Source organism: Lycium barbarum, chromosome 8, assembly GCF_019175385.1.
Source record: "Lycium barbarum isolate Lr01 chromosome 8, ASM1917538v2, whole genome shotgun sequence".
NCBI lineage: Eukaryota > Viridiplantae > Streptophyta > Magnoliopsida > Solanales > Solanaceae > Lycium > Lycium barbarum.
This window is the reverse complement of record NC_083344.1, coordinates 19,481,602-19,498,591: the sequence shown is the minus strand read 5'-3', so window position 1 is coordinate 19,498,591 and position 16,990 is coordinate 19,481,602. Positions and strand designations below refer to the sequence as shown.

General features: G+C 37.6%; 2 protein-coding genes across 2 annotated transcripts; both read right to left on the bottom strand.

Annotated features, from left to right (window-relative positions):
- Positions 1-6,137: 6,137 nt before the first annotated feature.
- LOC132606016 (serine/arginine-rich splicing factor SR45a-like) lies at positions 6,138-8,629 on the bottom strand. Its single transcript, XM_060319316.1, has 4 exons — positions 7,987-8,629; positions 7,841-7,909; positions 7,454-7,565; positions 6,138-7,106 (listed from the first exon to the last, which is right to left on the bottom strand). The coding sequence occupies exons 1-4, from the start codon at positions 8,231-8,233 to the stop codon at positions 6,851-6,853; spliced, it is 684 nt and encodes a 227-aa protein (XP_060175299.1). The 5' UTR covers positions 8,234-8,629; the 3' UTR covers positions 6,138-6,850.
- Positions 8,630-12,103: 3,474 nt separating this feature from the next.
- On the bottom strand, positions 12,104-14,795 carry LOC132607741 (uncharacterized). The gene is made up of 5 exons (XM_060321824.1): positions 14,548-14,795; positions 14,392-14,472; positions 13,974-14,151; positions 13,622-13,729; positions 12,104-12,553 (listed from the first exon to the last, which is right to left on the bottom strand). Exons 1-5 carry the CDS (start codon positions 14,793-14,795, stop codon positions 12,104-12,106), a joined length of 1,065 nt encoding a protein of 354 aa, XP_060177807.1.
- Positions 14,796-16,990: the final 2,195 nt, after the last annotated feature.

Here is a 16,990-nt window from a genome sequence, read left to right as displayed (position 1 = left end):
TAATATTCACGGTATTAGTGATAAACGCGGAACACTAAGTTATGGTTAAATCAGCAAGAATAAAATGCAGCAATAATGACACCAAGATTTTACGTGGAAACCCTCCTGAATAAGGGAAAAACCACGGCCAAGAGGAGCAGCTGATATCACTATAGCGAGGAATTTTACACTGTGTAGTAACGAGTACAAATACTCCTAAGACTACTACACCCTCAAAAGAAATAACACTCTTTTGATTTTCCCACCTCACTACAATATCACTCACACTCTATTTTTCTTCATAGACTATTTTCTTACATAGTCTATGGTATACCTTACTTTGCTCTCACTCAGATGTATTGTCTGAGATTTTGGTGTATAGCAAATGATTTTGGTATGTTACAAATGAACCATAAGCTGCCTATTTATAGGAATGAATTTCCTATGATGAGGTAAGCGCTTACGTCACGAGTATGATGAGGTAAGCGCTTACGTCACGACTATGATGAGGTAAGCGCTTACGTCACGACTATGATGAGGTAAGCGCTTACATCACGAAAATGTGAACAAAAGAATTGGCTTGTTGGCCAATTCCACAATTGCTACAAATGTGATTTTGTCAAAGGAAGAAAAATCTTCCTTCCTTAAAATATGGGATAGGGGACTGGACCCCACAAATCTCCCCCTCCAGTCCCATTCACCTGAAGGAGGGTACACTGGCTTCTAATTTGAGTGCATGCCGACAAGTTCTTTGCACAATTCGAACTTGTCTCTCGGTACCGCCTTGGTCAGCATATCTGCAGGATTTTCATTCGTGTGAATCTTCTTGACTTGGAACAATTCGCTTTCCAATTGCTCACGAATCCAATGATATCTGACATCGATGTGTTTTGTTTTTCCCTGGATTTTCGAGAAATCTGCTAACAACACCGACTGCATGAGCAATATCTGGTCGAGTGCATACCATTGCATACATTAAACTTCCGACGGCAGAGGAATAAGGAATCTTGGCCATTCTCTCTTTTTCCTCTGTTGTTGTAGGACACATCTTTTTGCTCAATTTCAGATGACCAGGAAGAGGTGTGCTAACCCACTTAGCACTCTTCATATTGAAGCGCTCTAGTACACGCGTTCTATGTACTTTTTCTGCGACAAATAAAGCTTCTTTTCATCTCTCGAATGAGTAATTCTCATGCCCAAAATCTGCTTAGCATGACCCAAGTCTTTCATTGCAAAAGACTTACTCAACTGTTTCTTCAACTCGTCAATCCTGGAAGCATTTTTGCCTACAATCAACATATCATCCACATATAGCAGAAGGATGCTAAAGTCACCATCAGAAAATCTTTGTACAAACACACAATGATCTGAAGAAGTCTTCTTGTAGCCTTGCTCCCCCATAACAGACTCAAACTTCTTGTACCACTGTCTGGGAGCTTGCTTCAATCCATAGAGACTCTTTTTGAGTTTGCATACAAGATTTTCTTTACCTTTTGCCTTGAAGCCTTCAGGTTGTTCCATATAAATCTCCTCTTCTAAGTCACCGTGAAGAAAAGCAGTCTTCACATCCATCTGCTCAATCTCCAAATCAAGACTAGCAGTCAAACCAAGAACTGTCCGAATGGAGGACATTTTCAAGACAGGAGAAAATATTTCGTCAAAGTCAATACCTTTCCTTTGACCAAATCCCTTAACAACCAATCTAGCTTTGTATCTGGGCTTCAAGCTGTGTTCTTCGGCTTTAACTTTGAACACCCACTTGTTCTTCAAAGCTCTCATGCCCTTAGGCAAGTTCACCAACTCATAAGTATGGTTCTCACGCAGAGATTTCATCTCATCTTGCATGGCTTCAATCCATTGATCCTTGTGCTCATCTTCCATGGCCTCCTCATAACATTCAGGTTCTCCCCCATCAGTGAGTAATACATACTCATTAGGTGAATAACGGGAAGAAGGAACATGCTGTCTAGTAGACCTTCTAAGTGGAATATCTGACTCATCCACGACTTCATGAGTAGGAGCATCTACTTCATCAATAGCAGCATCGTTATCATCATCAACATGCTGATCTGGAACATGATTCTGGGCATCACCATCGTCATCGAGCCCACCAACTTCATCAGCATTTGTATGAGGAACTTGATCAAGATTAACTAAACCTTCAGAACTTGAAGATTTTATCTTCTCCGCTTTGTTAATATCTTCAATGGTTTGATCCTCCATGAAGATAACATCACGGCTTCTCACAACCTTCTTCTCAATTGGATCATATAGCCTGTAACCAAACTCATCAAGGCCATAACCAATGAAGATGCACTGCCTTGTCTGGGCAGTTAATTTCGACCTTTCATCTTTAGGCACATGTACAAAAGCTTTACAACCAAACACTTTCAAGTGGTCATAGGAAACATCCTTTCCATACCAAACTCTGTTTGGAACATCACTTTGCAAAGCAACCGCAGGGGATAGATTAATAACATGTGCAGCGGTCAATAAAGCCTCACCCCAAAAGGAATTCGGCAACTTTGCTTCAGAAAGCAAACATCTGACTATTTCCATCAAGGTCCTGTTCATCCTCTCTGCTAAACCATTAAGCTGAGGAGTCTTAGGAGGAGTCTTCTGGTGTCTGATACCCTGTTGCTTGCAGTATTCGTCAAACGGTCCACAATATTCACCACCGTTATCAGTACGAATACACTTCAGCTTCTTTCCAGTTTCTCTTTCAACTGAGGCCTGAAACTGCTTAAAGACACCCAACACTTGGTCTTTAGTCTTTAAGACGTAGACCCAAAGTTTCCTTGAGCAATCATCAATAAAGGTAGCAAAATAAAGTGCACCACCCAAAGTCCTTGTCTTCATTGGACCACATAAATCTGAATGCACCAACTCAAGCAACTCTGTATTTCTTGAAGGAGGATGAGACTTGAAAGAAACTCTATTTTGTTTTCCAGCCAAGCAGTGCTCACACTTTTCTAATTTAGCACTTTCGAAATTTGACAATAATTTCTTTTTGGCCAGAACATTTAGTCCTTTCTCGCTAATGTGGCTAAGCCTCTTATGCCATAACGTTGAAGAGCTATTGCTCTCAACTGCATTCACCATATCAACACAGGTAGAGGCCGTAGTCCAGTATAGACCACGGCGCTTTTCGCCACGAGCCACAATCATGGAACCTTTAGTAAGCTTCCACTTTCCAGCACCATTGGTACTGACATATCCCTCTTCATCCAAAACACCAACAGAGATCAAGTGCAAACGAACATCAGGTGCATGCTTTACATTGTTTAAAACTAGTTTAGTTCCAATACTAGTTTTCAAACAAATCGTTCCAACACCAGCCACCCTGGATACAGTCTCATTACCCATACTCAAAGTTCCAAAGTCACCCGGAGTATAGGATGAGAAAAATTCCTTCTTTGATGTCACATGAGATGCGGCACCACTGTCCACAACCCAGCTTGACTCATCACAAGCAATATTTATCATATCCGCATCAAGGACAGTAACAAGATCTTCTGTAGTGACAGCGGCAACACGATTTCCATCTTCTTTCTTTTCCTCCTTTTCTCTATTCTCTTTTTTTAAAATCCGGCAGAACTTCTTTGTGTGCCCTTTTTTCCCGCAATGATAGCAGTCAATATCTTTAAGTCTGCTTCTGGATTTGCTTCTATGATGTTCTCTATTTTGAGAACCACGATTCTTGCCTCTCCCCCTAGTGTCAGTCACCAAGACATATGATGAGGAGGAGCCTTGAGATTTTCTTCTCATCTCTTCATTTAAAAGACTGCTCTTGGCAAGATCCATAGAGATCACACCATCCGGAGCAGAATTTGATAATGAAGTTCTAATAATTTTCCAAGAATCTGGTAGGGAACCAAGTAGAAACAAGCCTTGAATTTCTTCATCAAAATTAATACCCATAGCAGATAACTGGTTCATGATCCCTTGAAAAATATTCAGATGATCTGTCATTGCGGAACCATCGTGGTATTTTAAACCCATCATTTGCTTTATCAGAAACATCTTGTTATTACCAGTTTTTCGAGCATACAAACTTTCAAGATGCTCCCATAGGGTCCGAGCATGTGTCTCTCCAGAAATATGGTTCAACACATTATCGTCAACCCACTGTCTAATAAAGCCGCAAACCTGCCAATGCAACAAATTCCACTCTTCTTCTGATTTATTATCAGGCTTTTTATTTCCAAAGACAGGTTGATGAAAATTCTTGACATAGAGCAAATCTTCCATTTTGCCCTTCCAAATGGCATAATTTACGCCACTCAAAGTAACCATTCTACTAGTGTTGGCTTCCATCGTTTATCACAAATACAAATACTATTTTATTCGAAGACCAAAGTAATTCTTTTCTGATGTGGAAGTTCAGACTGTGCTGCAACCACAGAGCATACTCAGACAGAACCTTGGCTCTGATACCACTTGATGGGAATAAAATAGATCCGCAAAAATAATATTCACGGTATTAGTGATAAACGCGGAACACTAAGTTATGATTAAATCAACAAGAATAAAATGCAGCAATAATGACACCAAGATTTTACGTGGAAACCCTTCTGAACAAGGGAAAAACCACGGCCAAGAGGAGCAGCTGATATCACTATAGCGAGGAATTTTACACTGTGTAGTAACGAGTACAAATACTCCTAAGACTACTACACCCTCAAAAGAAATAACACTCTTTTGATTTTCCCACCTCACTACAATATCACTCACACTCTATTTTTCTTCATAGACTATTTTCTTACATAGTCTATGGTATACCTCACTTTGCTCTTACTCAGATGTATTGTCTGAGATTTTGGTGTATAGCAAATGATTTTGGTATGTTACAAATGAACCATAAGCTGCCTATTTATAGGAATGAATTTCCTATGATGAGGTAAGTGCTTACGTCACGAGTATGATGAGGTAAGCGCTTACGTCACGACTATGATGAGGTAAGCGCTTACATCACGAAAATGTAAACAAAAGAATTGGCTTGTTGGCCAATTCCACAATTGCTACAAATGTGATTTTGTCAAAGGAAGAAAAATCTTCCTTCCTTAAAATATGGGATAGGGGACTGGACCCCACAGTTGGCTTGTCCGGAGTTTATCCAAACTTTAAAAAACAACATTTTCTTCAAACTTCCAGAGATATTATTTTAAATAAACATGAAAAACTGTTTGCAAACTCCGTTTTTTCACTTTTTGAAGCTACTTCCTCTCTCTCAAAAAGATTGTCCTCCTTTCCTTTTTAATTTGTCTCAAAAAGATTGTCCTCTTTCTATATTTAGAAACAATTTAACTTTATGAGATGATTCATAGCCACACAAATATTTAAGGCTTGTTTTGGACCATACATTTCAAAAATCTTCCTTTATTTCTTAAGCTTTGTGCCAAGTCAAAAGAGAACAATCTTTTTTGGACGGAGGGAGTAGTATTTGTTTGAACTGCTTTTACAACAACATACCCATATTATGTGGGGTCTGGAGAGAGTAGAGTATACGCATACCTTACCCTCCTTGTAAAGTACAAGGTAGCGAGGTTGTTTTCGAACTCAGATATTTTAGATCTTTGTAAAATTGAAATACTCCTAATTGATAGTTTGGACACATCATATCTATGGAATAAAGTCCATGATTCTGAAACCCTAAGAGTTAACACTGAAGTTACCAAAAGTTATCACAAAAAATACCCAGCAAAATATTGACATGTTAACAGAGCTTATGACATGACCAACTCATTTCTTTCTATATTTTTCTATGGTTTATTTCATTTAGGTAGTAAAATTCAGATAATGATAGAAAGGTAACTCCACTTTCCTAGGCAGGTGTATAAGAACTTAATTTTATTTAAATATAACCTATCATCATCCAGTTCACACTATTTCATTGAAAATTATTTGTCATACATCGTCATGTCACACAAAGATGACTTGCTTCACTTCCATGCACTAACAAATAGGGGTCGACTATATGAATAGATTTATCTAACACCAACATTATTCAGTACAAAATTATACAAAAACCATTCCGCTCACACAGGCAGTGTTCTGATCTTCCACGCACGCAGAGCAAAAAATTTCTTCAGTAAAGAGACGCTAATTATTCCATCTTTTGTCAGAACTTCACTTTTACTCCATTTTTTACAGCAATAATATTTCATTGACAGTAAATCCAGCGCTCTATCGGCTAAAGCTGATGTAGGTTGTTATCAATTCTGATGCATTTAATAGTTTTCATTTATCAATCTATCAAATAATAAATTATGGGAAGCCAGATGAAATTTTCTAAACCCACACCAAGACCTGTATCCAATATGTGAACTTGTCACGCACCCACTTGGCACCTAAAGTCATCAACCTTGTTTTCTTTTTTAACTGTCTATCTTCATTGGACATCTATCTTCAACCCCAAAAGATGTAGGAAAGCATATCGAGCCCAGAGAACTTACTGCCCCATCTGGAATGCACATAAATTGATTTTTTCTGGACAAAAGAAGGACGGAGGCCATACGCCACTTTTAAGATTGCAGTATAATTCTATGTTATATGACAATAGATTCTTCACTCTTCAGTGAACAATATCATCCAGAATGAAGGATATATATGGCTGAGTTTTTTTTTTTTTTTTTTTTTTGGAAACCACTAAGTAAACCTTAGTGGAGGATATTTTATTAATAGTAGTACATAATAAACAAGAAAGTAAAAACATCAATGATCTGCAAAAGCAAAAGCAGAAGCAAAAGCAAAAGTAAAAGACTAAAACCAAAACGGAATAGCCCCAAATCAAAATCAGTCCCGATCATTTTCAACCAAGCCTCAATTATGAAGGTCAGTTGTAACTCCGGCGACCCACCGGAACTTCTCCTCAGTAATAGAGCTGGAAATCCGAACTGTATACACTTCTTGTCGCACCAAATCTCTCACCAGTGCAATGTATACATGTCCAAGGAGTAAAACTCAGAAGATCCAGGTCTGTTGCTTTCAGGTAAAAGTTTTTTGCAACAACCATATTTCCGTAATTTGAGCTTGATGTTGAAGTGATAAATCGGAAACCACTGTATTGCGCCTCAATTTTGGACTGCTTGTGTCTTGATTTATTTGAATCAATCGTTCTTGTCCATCTGAAGCCCATTATAGAACACTCTCCATGAAGAATTTTTGGGCTTTTGATATTGCTTGAAAACTTACTTCTAACTTTTCTTCTCGGTTATTGACAAAATTCTAAGGAATGAGCCAAAAGGTCTAATACCACCATTAGAATATTTGCTAATAATTGAGTTGAAGAGTTAAATAGTTATTAATGACCAATGAAATTCTACCAATTATGTTGATAGAACACTGTGAAGGTGATATACCTTTGAAAAACTTATTTGCTTGTTGGATACATCGTCTGAAGATGATAATACTTACCCCCTTATTATATATGGCTGAGTTAGATAGGATCAATGTTGGTTTAAGACGCTATTACCTTGCCATGCATTCCCTCAATTGCTTTATGTGATTCCTCCTCCGTAGCATAGCTAATATAAGGAAAGCAAATCCTCTTGGTCTGTTGGCAATTTTGTCCATCATCAAATTGACTGCAAAATACAAGATACATATTTTAGAAATTCTTAACAAATCATCTGTATGCTAGCTGCAAGTTTTACTCAATTAATTATGTGTGTTCAGTTTTGGTTAAGTTTACCAACAGCAACGCTCAACATATTCTCATATGAGTTCTCATTTTTGTTAATACGGAAGCAATTGCATTGTAAGGTACAACAAAATAGTCACAGGATACAAACAAGATATGACTGATGAGTCATGAGTGTGAAGTAGGAATGAAAATGAATGGATCTTTTTCTCTTGTTACCTTCCACGAGCTCCCCGAAGTTGTTGAAGGCGTTTCTTAAGCTCTCTTCAGTTGTGCGAAATGAGAGTCCTACAAAATGAAATTAACATTTCAACAAAAGAAGTACAAAGTGGAAATAGCAAATAGGAACGAAAAAGAAGCTTGACCGCTAACAAAGAGCTTCGTTGAGGGATTGAGGTTCAACCGAGTCCTTGGCGAAGAAGACTGATCAGGATAACAAGATACAGTTTGGGAATAACGAATTGGTTGCCGAATTAATAAGGAAGAAGAGAAATGTTGACTTAGTGGCTGAGAAGGAAGAAGATACTTTGATTCTTTTCTAATGGAAGGCCACAATGATAGCTGTGACTTTACATACAGACTAGCGCCGGGGAACATTACTATGGCCGCCATTATTCTAAGAATGACAATGGGTCGTGCCTCGTGCGCCCAGATTCCAAAGCAGTTCCTGGTTCGGGTCCAAGCACAGAAGAATGATGGGATCAGATAATAACATTACCCACCTCTTCCGCTCTTTTTTCTTTCTCATCCTCTCACTGCTTATTCATTTGCCAAAATAATTCCACCGGACCAAAAAAAGATATTCTCCTTTAAACAGGATAAAAGCTTTTACAGCAACAGCAACACGTCAGTGAAATTTCACATAATGGTGTCTGAGAAGGATAGAATATATGCAGATTTTACATTACCTTAAAAAATATAGAGATTATTTTCGATAGACCTCAACATAAGGACACATACAAAGCAATATGGAAAAGAAAATAAGCCCGGCAGAAAAGAAGATAAAATAAAAAACCAAAAAATGGTCTAGGTGAGGCCTTCAAATATCCTAATTAATTGTCACATGCGTCCATACATATCCTCAGACTTATATCAAAGAAAAGAATCATTAGTATGGGCCACCAAAGATAAGGACGACAAAAAGACTTTATACTACAAAAGTTGAGGTTATATATTTATACACTCTTCTGGAAAATTAGGGAAAATAAGATATCCGTTGAAGATGACAAAAAACATAACCTTCGAAAGAAAAAAAAAACATAACCTTCGAGACACATATCGATTATTTTTACTCTTTTTTCCTTGTGTGAAAATTAGAAAATGGTGAAACAACAAAAGTGTTACCTTATAAATAACAAGCTCCAAATAATTGAGAGGGACTTTTTCGGGATTAAGCTCACCAATTCACAACTGTTATGAGACAAAAGAAAAAGAAGCAAAAACAATGAGAATGTGAACACAACCCACTGATTTTTTTTAAACTCAGAACAAATAAATTTAAAAAGTGCAGTAAGATTCACAAAATGACCATAACCAAATACTGGAAGCAAATTTTACCACTCTATGTTTTGTAGGTACACACATATACTGCTTTTAAATGATACTACTATTATATTGTCAATTTTTACAGTCAAAAGAAATTAATCAGAAAGACTAAATCTCTGTCTCACCTGTCATTTGCAATTCATATTTTTCTTTTTATTATTTTTGGGAAATACCCAAGGGGTAAAATCCGCCAGATGATCAGTGACTCTCAAGGCACAATTTTCCTTGAGACATTTTCATAGATTATGATGCTTTACACTAAGAGAGTGTAGGGTAGCTATCTATGGACATAAGGCGCATCCGCGCATATATATATATGATTGAAAAACCTGTTCAATATACCAAGTTTTCCCTTTTTTGCATCATATTCATGTTTTTCTACCTCATGGACTGCTGCAGTTCCCTAAGTTGTTGATTCAATTTCATTCTTAACACCCCAAAAATAATACACATCTATAATACTTAGCTGCCCTGCTTCGAAAAAGATTTAAAAAAAAAAAAAAAGGAATATTAGCTACCCTACAATAGACTGCAACTATTTTGTTTTCAACCTAAGCAATGTCTTTTGACAGTTTAGGTGACAACTTTTATTGCACATAAAATAGTCAATCAAATCTTAAAATTTGTGTCAATCCAAAGGTAGCTAAATTGATATTCCAGAACGATTCAAAGCAGAGCATGATTGCCTTAAACATCTTACTATTTCAAGCCACAATTCAGATTATACAAGTTGCAGACAAAATATAAAAGGAGTTTACAAGCTTCTCATTAGTCAAAAAGATATAATTTGAATTAAGCTCTTTCATGCTTCATCTTATAGTTAAGTATGTCTTTGTGAAGGGTGGTTCTTGACACAGTCCAAATCACGGGAAACCACTCCTCTAGCTTTGAACAAATGTAATAAAATATTTATTACCATCAATTCTTTGAGGATAATTAGAGAAAAGAAGATTGGAGTGTTCATCTCTCAATTCATAAAAGAAAGGAATAGCAGAGGAGATATTTGTGCTGAAAATAAAAGAAAGATTATTCAAAGGCCAGTAAAGGTAAACATGAAAGTTGTAGCCTTGGATTTCTTCCAATCGGGGACTTGTATCCATGAAAACGTTTTAACTTTTGAAATTGAATTAATCAGTTGTCAGAAGACAGAGAAAAAAGAACAAATTCGGACTTATATAAGAGTAAATATTTTTCAACTTCTGAATTAAGTTTGTGCAATTATCCTTGTTGAGGGCATTACCGTGGATACAATGCAGTCCAAGAAAAGCTTTCTGTAACAGCTTAGCTCGATAGTTATATTGTCCGCTTTGGGCCTAGGCCCGCACGGTTTTAAAATGCATCACTAAGAGGTAAGACATGCTTACTTATATACCCAGCATCTCTCCTCTGTTGTGCCAATGTGGGACTTTCCTCTTAAGCTGGAGTGTCATATACACCCCTTCTTATGGACTCAGCGTCCTCGCTGAGGTTTGCCCCACCGCATTGGATTTTTCTAGACTCAGCACTAGTTTGTCTCGCCTACTCGAGATTTGCCTAAACTCAGTTGAACTCTGGCCCACCATCGACAAGGCTGACACAGGAGTGGCTCTGATACCATCTGTAACAGCCCAGCCCAGTGATATTGTCCGCTTTGGGCCTAGGCCCACACAGCTTTAAAACGCGTCACTAGGAAGTAAGACATGCTTACTTATATACTCAGCTCCTCTCCTGTGAAGCCGGTATGGGACTTCCCTCCTAAGCTGGGGTGTCACATACACCCCCTTTTATGGACTCAGCGTCTTCGCTGAGGTTTGCCTCACCGCATGGGATTTGCTTAGACTCAGCATTGAGATTTGCCCCGCCTACCCGAGATTTGCCTAAACTCAGTTGAACTATGGCAAGGTTTCCCTTGCTAACATTTGGACACTTAGTCGCATAATCTGCTACATTTTTTTTCTTCATGTCATCCCACCAATAAATCTTCTCAAGATCATAATACATCTTTGTGAAGCTTGGTTAGGTAGAATATCTGAAACTTTGCACCTCTGCCATAATCTTCTCTTTGCGTCTATCTGGGACACATAATTTTCTTTGGTACTTTAGAGTACCATTATCTTCCCCTTGTTCAAAAGCCATAGATTTATGCCTGTAAATCCCTTCCTTTAGCTGCAATAGATAGGGATCATGAAACTACTTTCTTCTTCTTCTTTTTTCCAGCTACGAAGGATGATTTGTCTTTATTCTGTAACACAACTCTATGATCTTCGGGGTCCAAAAGCTGAACTCTTAGGCACTACAAAAAAAAAACAGCGTTTAGTGACGGACGTATTCCGTCGCTAATCAGCATATATCTGTTGCTAAACATGTGTTGCGATAGATTAGCGACGGAATGTCGTCTGTTACGATTTTGCGCGTTGCTAACCTATTAGCGACAGAAGAATGAAATTCGTAGCAAACTTAGCGACAGAGTAGCGTCGTATGAGATCCGTTCCACATTATAGCAATGGAATATTTTGTTGCTATTGTTATGAATTCCGTGACTAATTTCATATTTCATTTCGTCGTTTTAGTAAATTAGCGACGAAAACCATTGTCGCTAATCCGTCGCAAAATATTTGAATTATTTGTGCCTGCATTTAGCGACAATAAAATGTTTGTCGCAGTCTGTAGCCTACTGTTTTCCCTCTAGCAACGACCAAAATCCGTCGCAAATCTGTCACAAATATTTTTTTTCCGATTTTTTTTTTAAATACACCTGTTGAAACATACTAAATACAAATTAATAAATACCCTTAAAAATAACTGACATTCACATAAAATAGATAGCGGAATCCTAATCGTTAAGTCCAAAACACCGACAACACCAAGCTATCAACTACCAAAAGAACCCACACATCCATCAAGTATTGTCAGTGCATAATTTTGTTCTTTCCAGCAAAAAGCAAATAACATAAAAAACTAATGCATGGGTGAAGGACTACGATCATCATCAGAAACTAAAGGATCAACATCATCAACGTTAGCAGTAGTAGGAGGAGGCACTATGGGTGTCACAACTGATGGTTTGTCGATAGGAGTATTTGGATGATGTGATGGTGAAGAAATCACTCCGCGTGACTTCTCAATAAATAAAGGAAGCAAGCGATTAGTCAGTGTAGGAATCAATCGCATCACTAACTCCTCCATATTTTCTGTCGGTGCTGATTGAGAAGTTGAAGGTGCTGCTGATGCTGAAGCATTAATGCCGGAATTGACGCAAAGATTCGGCTCATAATAACTTTGTGCTTGAGATCCAAGACCATATATTCTTCTCTTCCTTGTTCCCCCAGCAGCTTCGTAATATACTTCACATTGATCAATATCAGACTGAGACTGTGATTTTAACCGTAATATTTCTTGATATCTTTCCTGTAATAAGTAGTGAAATTAAAACATCAAGAATACTAACCATTCAATTTTACCAAATAAAAAGAGAAATGAATTCCAAAGATAAGGGAGCAGATATATTTATCCATTTTTCGTTGGAATTGAAGTCTCATGATGACCAACAAAAAAGAGTTTCATACAACTTGGATATAAATGATCATATACACTGTCTCATAGTCAAGTAACAGAACATGAAAACAAAGACAATTAGAGTTCCTAAACAACAAATAGAAGGACAATTTCAGGCTATTTCCTACTGATTTAAGTCATTACTGATACTACTTTTCAGTTCTTCCTGTCTAGTAGACTGTTTATATCAAGAAAAAATTAAATTGACCAACATCATCTAAGGCAGACTCATCATCTTCCGACAGCATCCAAGGCTGCTTAGGACTTGCTTAAGCAACCGCAGCAAAATTTATTAAGTAAATTAAATAATAAACTGGTACCTGTGGTCAAGAAATAATTAGAACGTGGATCGTAGAAGAGCGTCTCAGTATTAGAGATACGTCATGTTGAAAGGAGAAAGTTGTTTAATTAAGTGCTAGCAAGCATTAGTACTGAGTTGCTTTGTCAGAAAGGTGCAAGGTTCATGAAATGGTTAAAAAGCAGGTCGAAAACATATCATGTCGAAAACAGTTGCTACAAGCTTAAGTGGAGATGCCAGATACCAGTTTACGCATTATTGGAGAAATAACATGCTGGAAATTTATAACATAGTTCCCTTAAAAAGTGATTTTACTTCAGTATAATGATCGAAAATAGTTCATGATCAACTGTCTTCTGTCCTTTGTCCATTTTTATATTCATAATAAAACTTATGGTTGATTTTTTTATTGGTAAGGTGATAAGTTAATAACCGTGGATCAATTTTTTCTTTCCCTGTCAATTCTTTGAATTAGAATGTTTGCATTCATATTATGGTCATCTTTTTGTTTTGCTTGTTTACATTCCTCCAGGGTCCTAAGCAGCCTTGGATGCTGTCGGAAGATGATGAGTCTGCCTTAGATGAATTAAATTAATTCTGAAATTAGAAAATTTTGAACTTACATGGACAGCTCGGGCACGCTCATCAACAAAAGATTCTCCATCATGATCATGTGTATAGACGTGCAAATGTACCTCACCTGGTGTTGGATCTCGACCCTTTGCAACAGCCTATGCAAAAGTTACTCATTTCAGAAAATTACACCAAGAACAATAGCAGTATAACCAACAATAGACAAACCTAAATAATTCAAGAAAGACAACAACATAGTAATCAAGAAAATAGCAATATATATACCTAGGTAAACCAGAATCAAGAACTACAAAAAACACCTTGAAAAAGCAATTTTCAAGTAGTATTTTTCAAGTAGTAAATATAAAAAATTTAAGAGTGTATGAAAAAATATATACTTACAAGTCTCTTGCGATGCTCCCCAATGCAGATAGAGCCACTTGTGTGAGTCCCGGCAGCAACTTCTTTCCCTCCACAACGATTCTTTGCATTTATTTCTGACTTTTCAACACACTTAGGATCCGCCCAAAGTTGCAACCAACGTTCCCACACATTATCAGACACATAATCCGGCTTAATCCTTTTTTGTTTAATTTTGCTAATGAAATTCCTATACTTTGTTGCTGCCTTAGTATTCCAATGTTTTTTTATTACACTCTCAGGAATCGAAGAGTCCCAATGGTATGTCTTCTGAAAACAGTTTGTAAACTAATATTATTAGTATCCTAACTATAAAAGATAATACACTTATAAAACGAATTATGATGACAGTTATACCTTGAATTCCCCCCAAAAAAATCTCTAGTATCTTGTGAGACACCTTTCCAATTGATTCCATTGGTCAAGTTGATTTTTGAAAGATGCGGATATGGTATTAGAGCATTCTTTAGAAGGTTCCAACCTGCATAAATTTGAAAATATTATTTCAAGGCCTACCACAAATTATATATAAAAAAAAATACAAGCATGGACTAACCCTGCAGGAGTAAGAGTAACAAGTGTAAGTGTCTGCTGCCTACGACGACTACTGGACTCTTCTTCGCTGATAATGTTGCTCTGGTTTGATGTACCCTCATCTATTGGGCTGCTCAGATCAGGTGCAATGGGAGATAATTCAGGGATGGTTGGGTTACTACCGTGATCTGACGCTTGAACCGGCCCACCTATGGAACTCGTACCACCTTGTTGAGGACTAACTGTGGTGGGAATAGGAATGGTAGGCATGTTTGCATGACGAGCAAAATCACCCCTAAGTGAGGACTTTCATACACGACCTTCGCTACCTCGACCTTTTCTTCGAGCGATATCTACAAAAAAATGTGGACGTGAGGAAATTAAAGCAACCATCAGTAAAAAAAAGTAACCAGTAACATGCAAGTAGGCTGCTAGTAAAGAGGTTTTTATACAAGCTATTTGCAAGTCTACAAATATGACTAGTAAGTAGTACGGATTATGGGAAAGAAAAAAAGCTCAATAGAAAACCATAATGCTTTGCCAAATGCAGCATTTGTTGATGCTGGTGTGCACCAGGAGGGGAACACACATAGAGAAAAAAAAAAGCCTAAGCCCAAGGAGTATTTACAGGAAACTTTGCACAAAGCATGCACTCTTCTTGGGCAGAAGAACCTTATGCAGAGGGTTCATGTGCTGGTTGTTGTGATGAGACTAGGGCCTGGTAGGTAATATGTATTACTGATCCACTCCATGTTGGAAATTATTTAATACATATTTAGTGGATGAGGACAACTAGTGAAGTGGAGGTGCTGAGATCAGAACTGGTGGTGTATGTAGTACTGGTATGCTGGTGTGAAGAAGAGGAATATGGGAAGGGAGTTGGTATTTGATAACTGCTGGAGGAGGACATAATGATAAACTGACACTACAGGCTAGAAACACCAGAAACACAGCACAAATTCACAGTGTCTTGTATTGTATAGTTGCAAAAGGACCAGGGGTAATTTTGCAACTTTGGTAGAATGGTTGATGCTGGTTGTTGTGTTGATAACTGCAAATGGTGATGAGAGTAATGTCAAGTGCATCAGTGTAGCAACACCAGGTGTTGTTGATTGTTGCAGCATGAGATCCCTGATGCTATCAAGAGGATAATGCCTTGTTGCCATCATGCTCAAATCCTTTGGGAAGAGAGGATGATGATAGTTTTTTGCTAACCATGTGTTCTTTTTTGCAGGTATTGGAAAATATGGTGCAACAAGACTCAAATATTTGTTCTGATGGCTACTCATGGATTCATATGCATCAAGATGGGAACAGATACAACAATCCATGGGTAGATACACAAAGAAAAAATTCATAGGACCTATTACAAGCTCAGAGGCTTCAGATGTACAGTTCTGTTGAAGAACTACTGTCCTGGTTTTACTAATCTTGTTTTCTGTAGGTGACAGGCTAAAATGATGCTGGTCTGGTGCTAAGTCATAACCTATTTCCTATGGATTCTAATTTCTTAGAAAATGATATGGGAAGTAATGGAAGAAGAAAGGCAATATAGGCTGCAGAGACACAGGAACTTTACTGATATAATGTGCAGTTGAAGGATTATAGCTGAAAACAACAGGAAGTGAGAGATGCATCAGCTGCTACTGATCATCACAAGATGCAGCAGAGAAATTTTGCATCTTCCATTAACCTTTTTTGCTACATTTGTACAGACTTCTGGATTTTTTGATAAAAATTTATAAAATCAGCCCTAGGCCATAAGCCTAGTGGACTTTATTAAAAAAAATGCTATGCCAAATGCCAAATTAACTAGAAAAACTACCCCTTCCCCACCAATCTTGCAGGAACACTTTTGTCACCACAACCAAGAAGAAAGAAAAAGTCACGAGGATCAATAAACAGACCTGAGGCTTGAACCAGTGGCGTACCTCAAGTTTGAACTTGGTTTATAGGATCTGGCCCACCTATGAAACTCGTACCACCTTGTTGAGGACTAATTGTGGTGGGAATGGGAATGGTAGGCATGTTTGCATGACCAGTAGAATCACACCTTAATGAGGACTTTCCTGCACGACCTCCGCTACCTCGACCTCTGCCTCGAGCCATATCTACAAAAAAATATGGACATGAGGAAATTAAAGCAACCATCAGTAAAAAAGTAACCAGTAAAATGCAAGCAGGCGGCTAGTAAAGAGATTTTTAAACCCATGAAACATACGAATAACTTATAGTTGGAATCAAACCCATGAAACAATGTCAAACTGGTTGTACATGGTTTGTTTATAGTATCCGAGCAAATGATGGTTCTCTCAAACTACACATATTAACAATGACTGTAGATGTAAATTAAAAATAGATCATGAAAACCATGGTTTTACAGAAAAAGATATTGGGAGCCCATACACTTTCTCCCCAGTTGGTCATGAAAGATTTTAGTGCCTAAAGTTTTAAATCCAAAAATT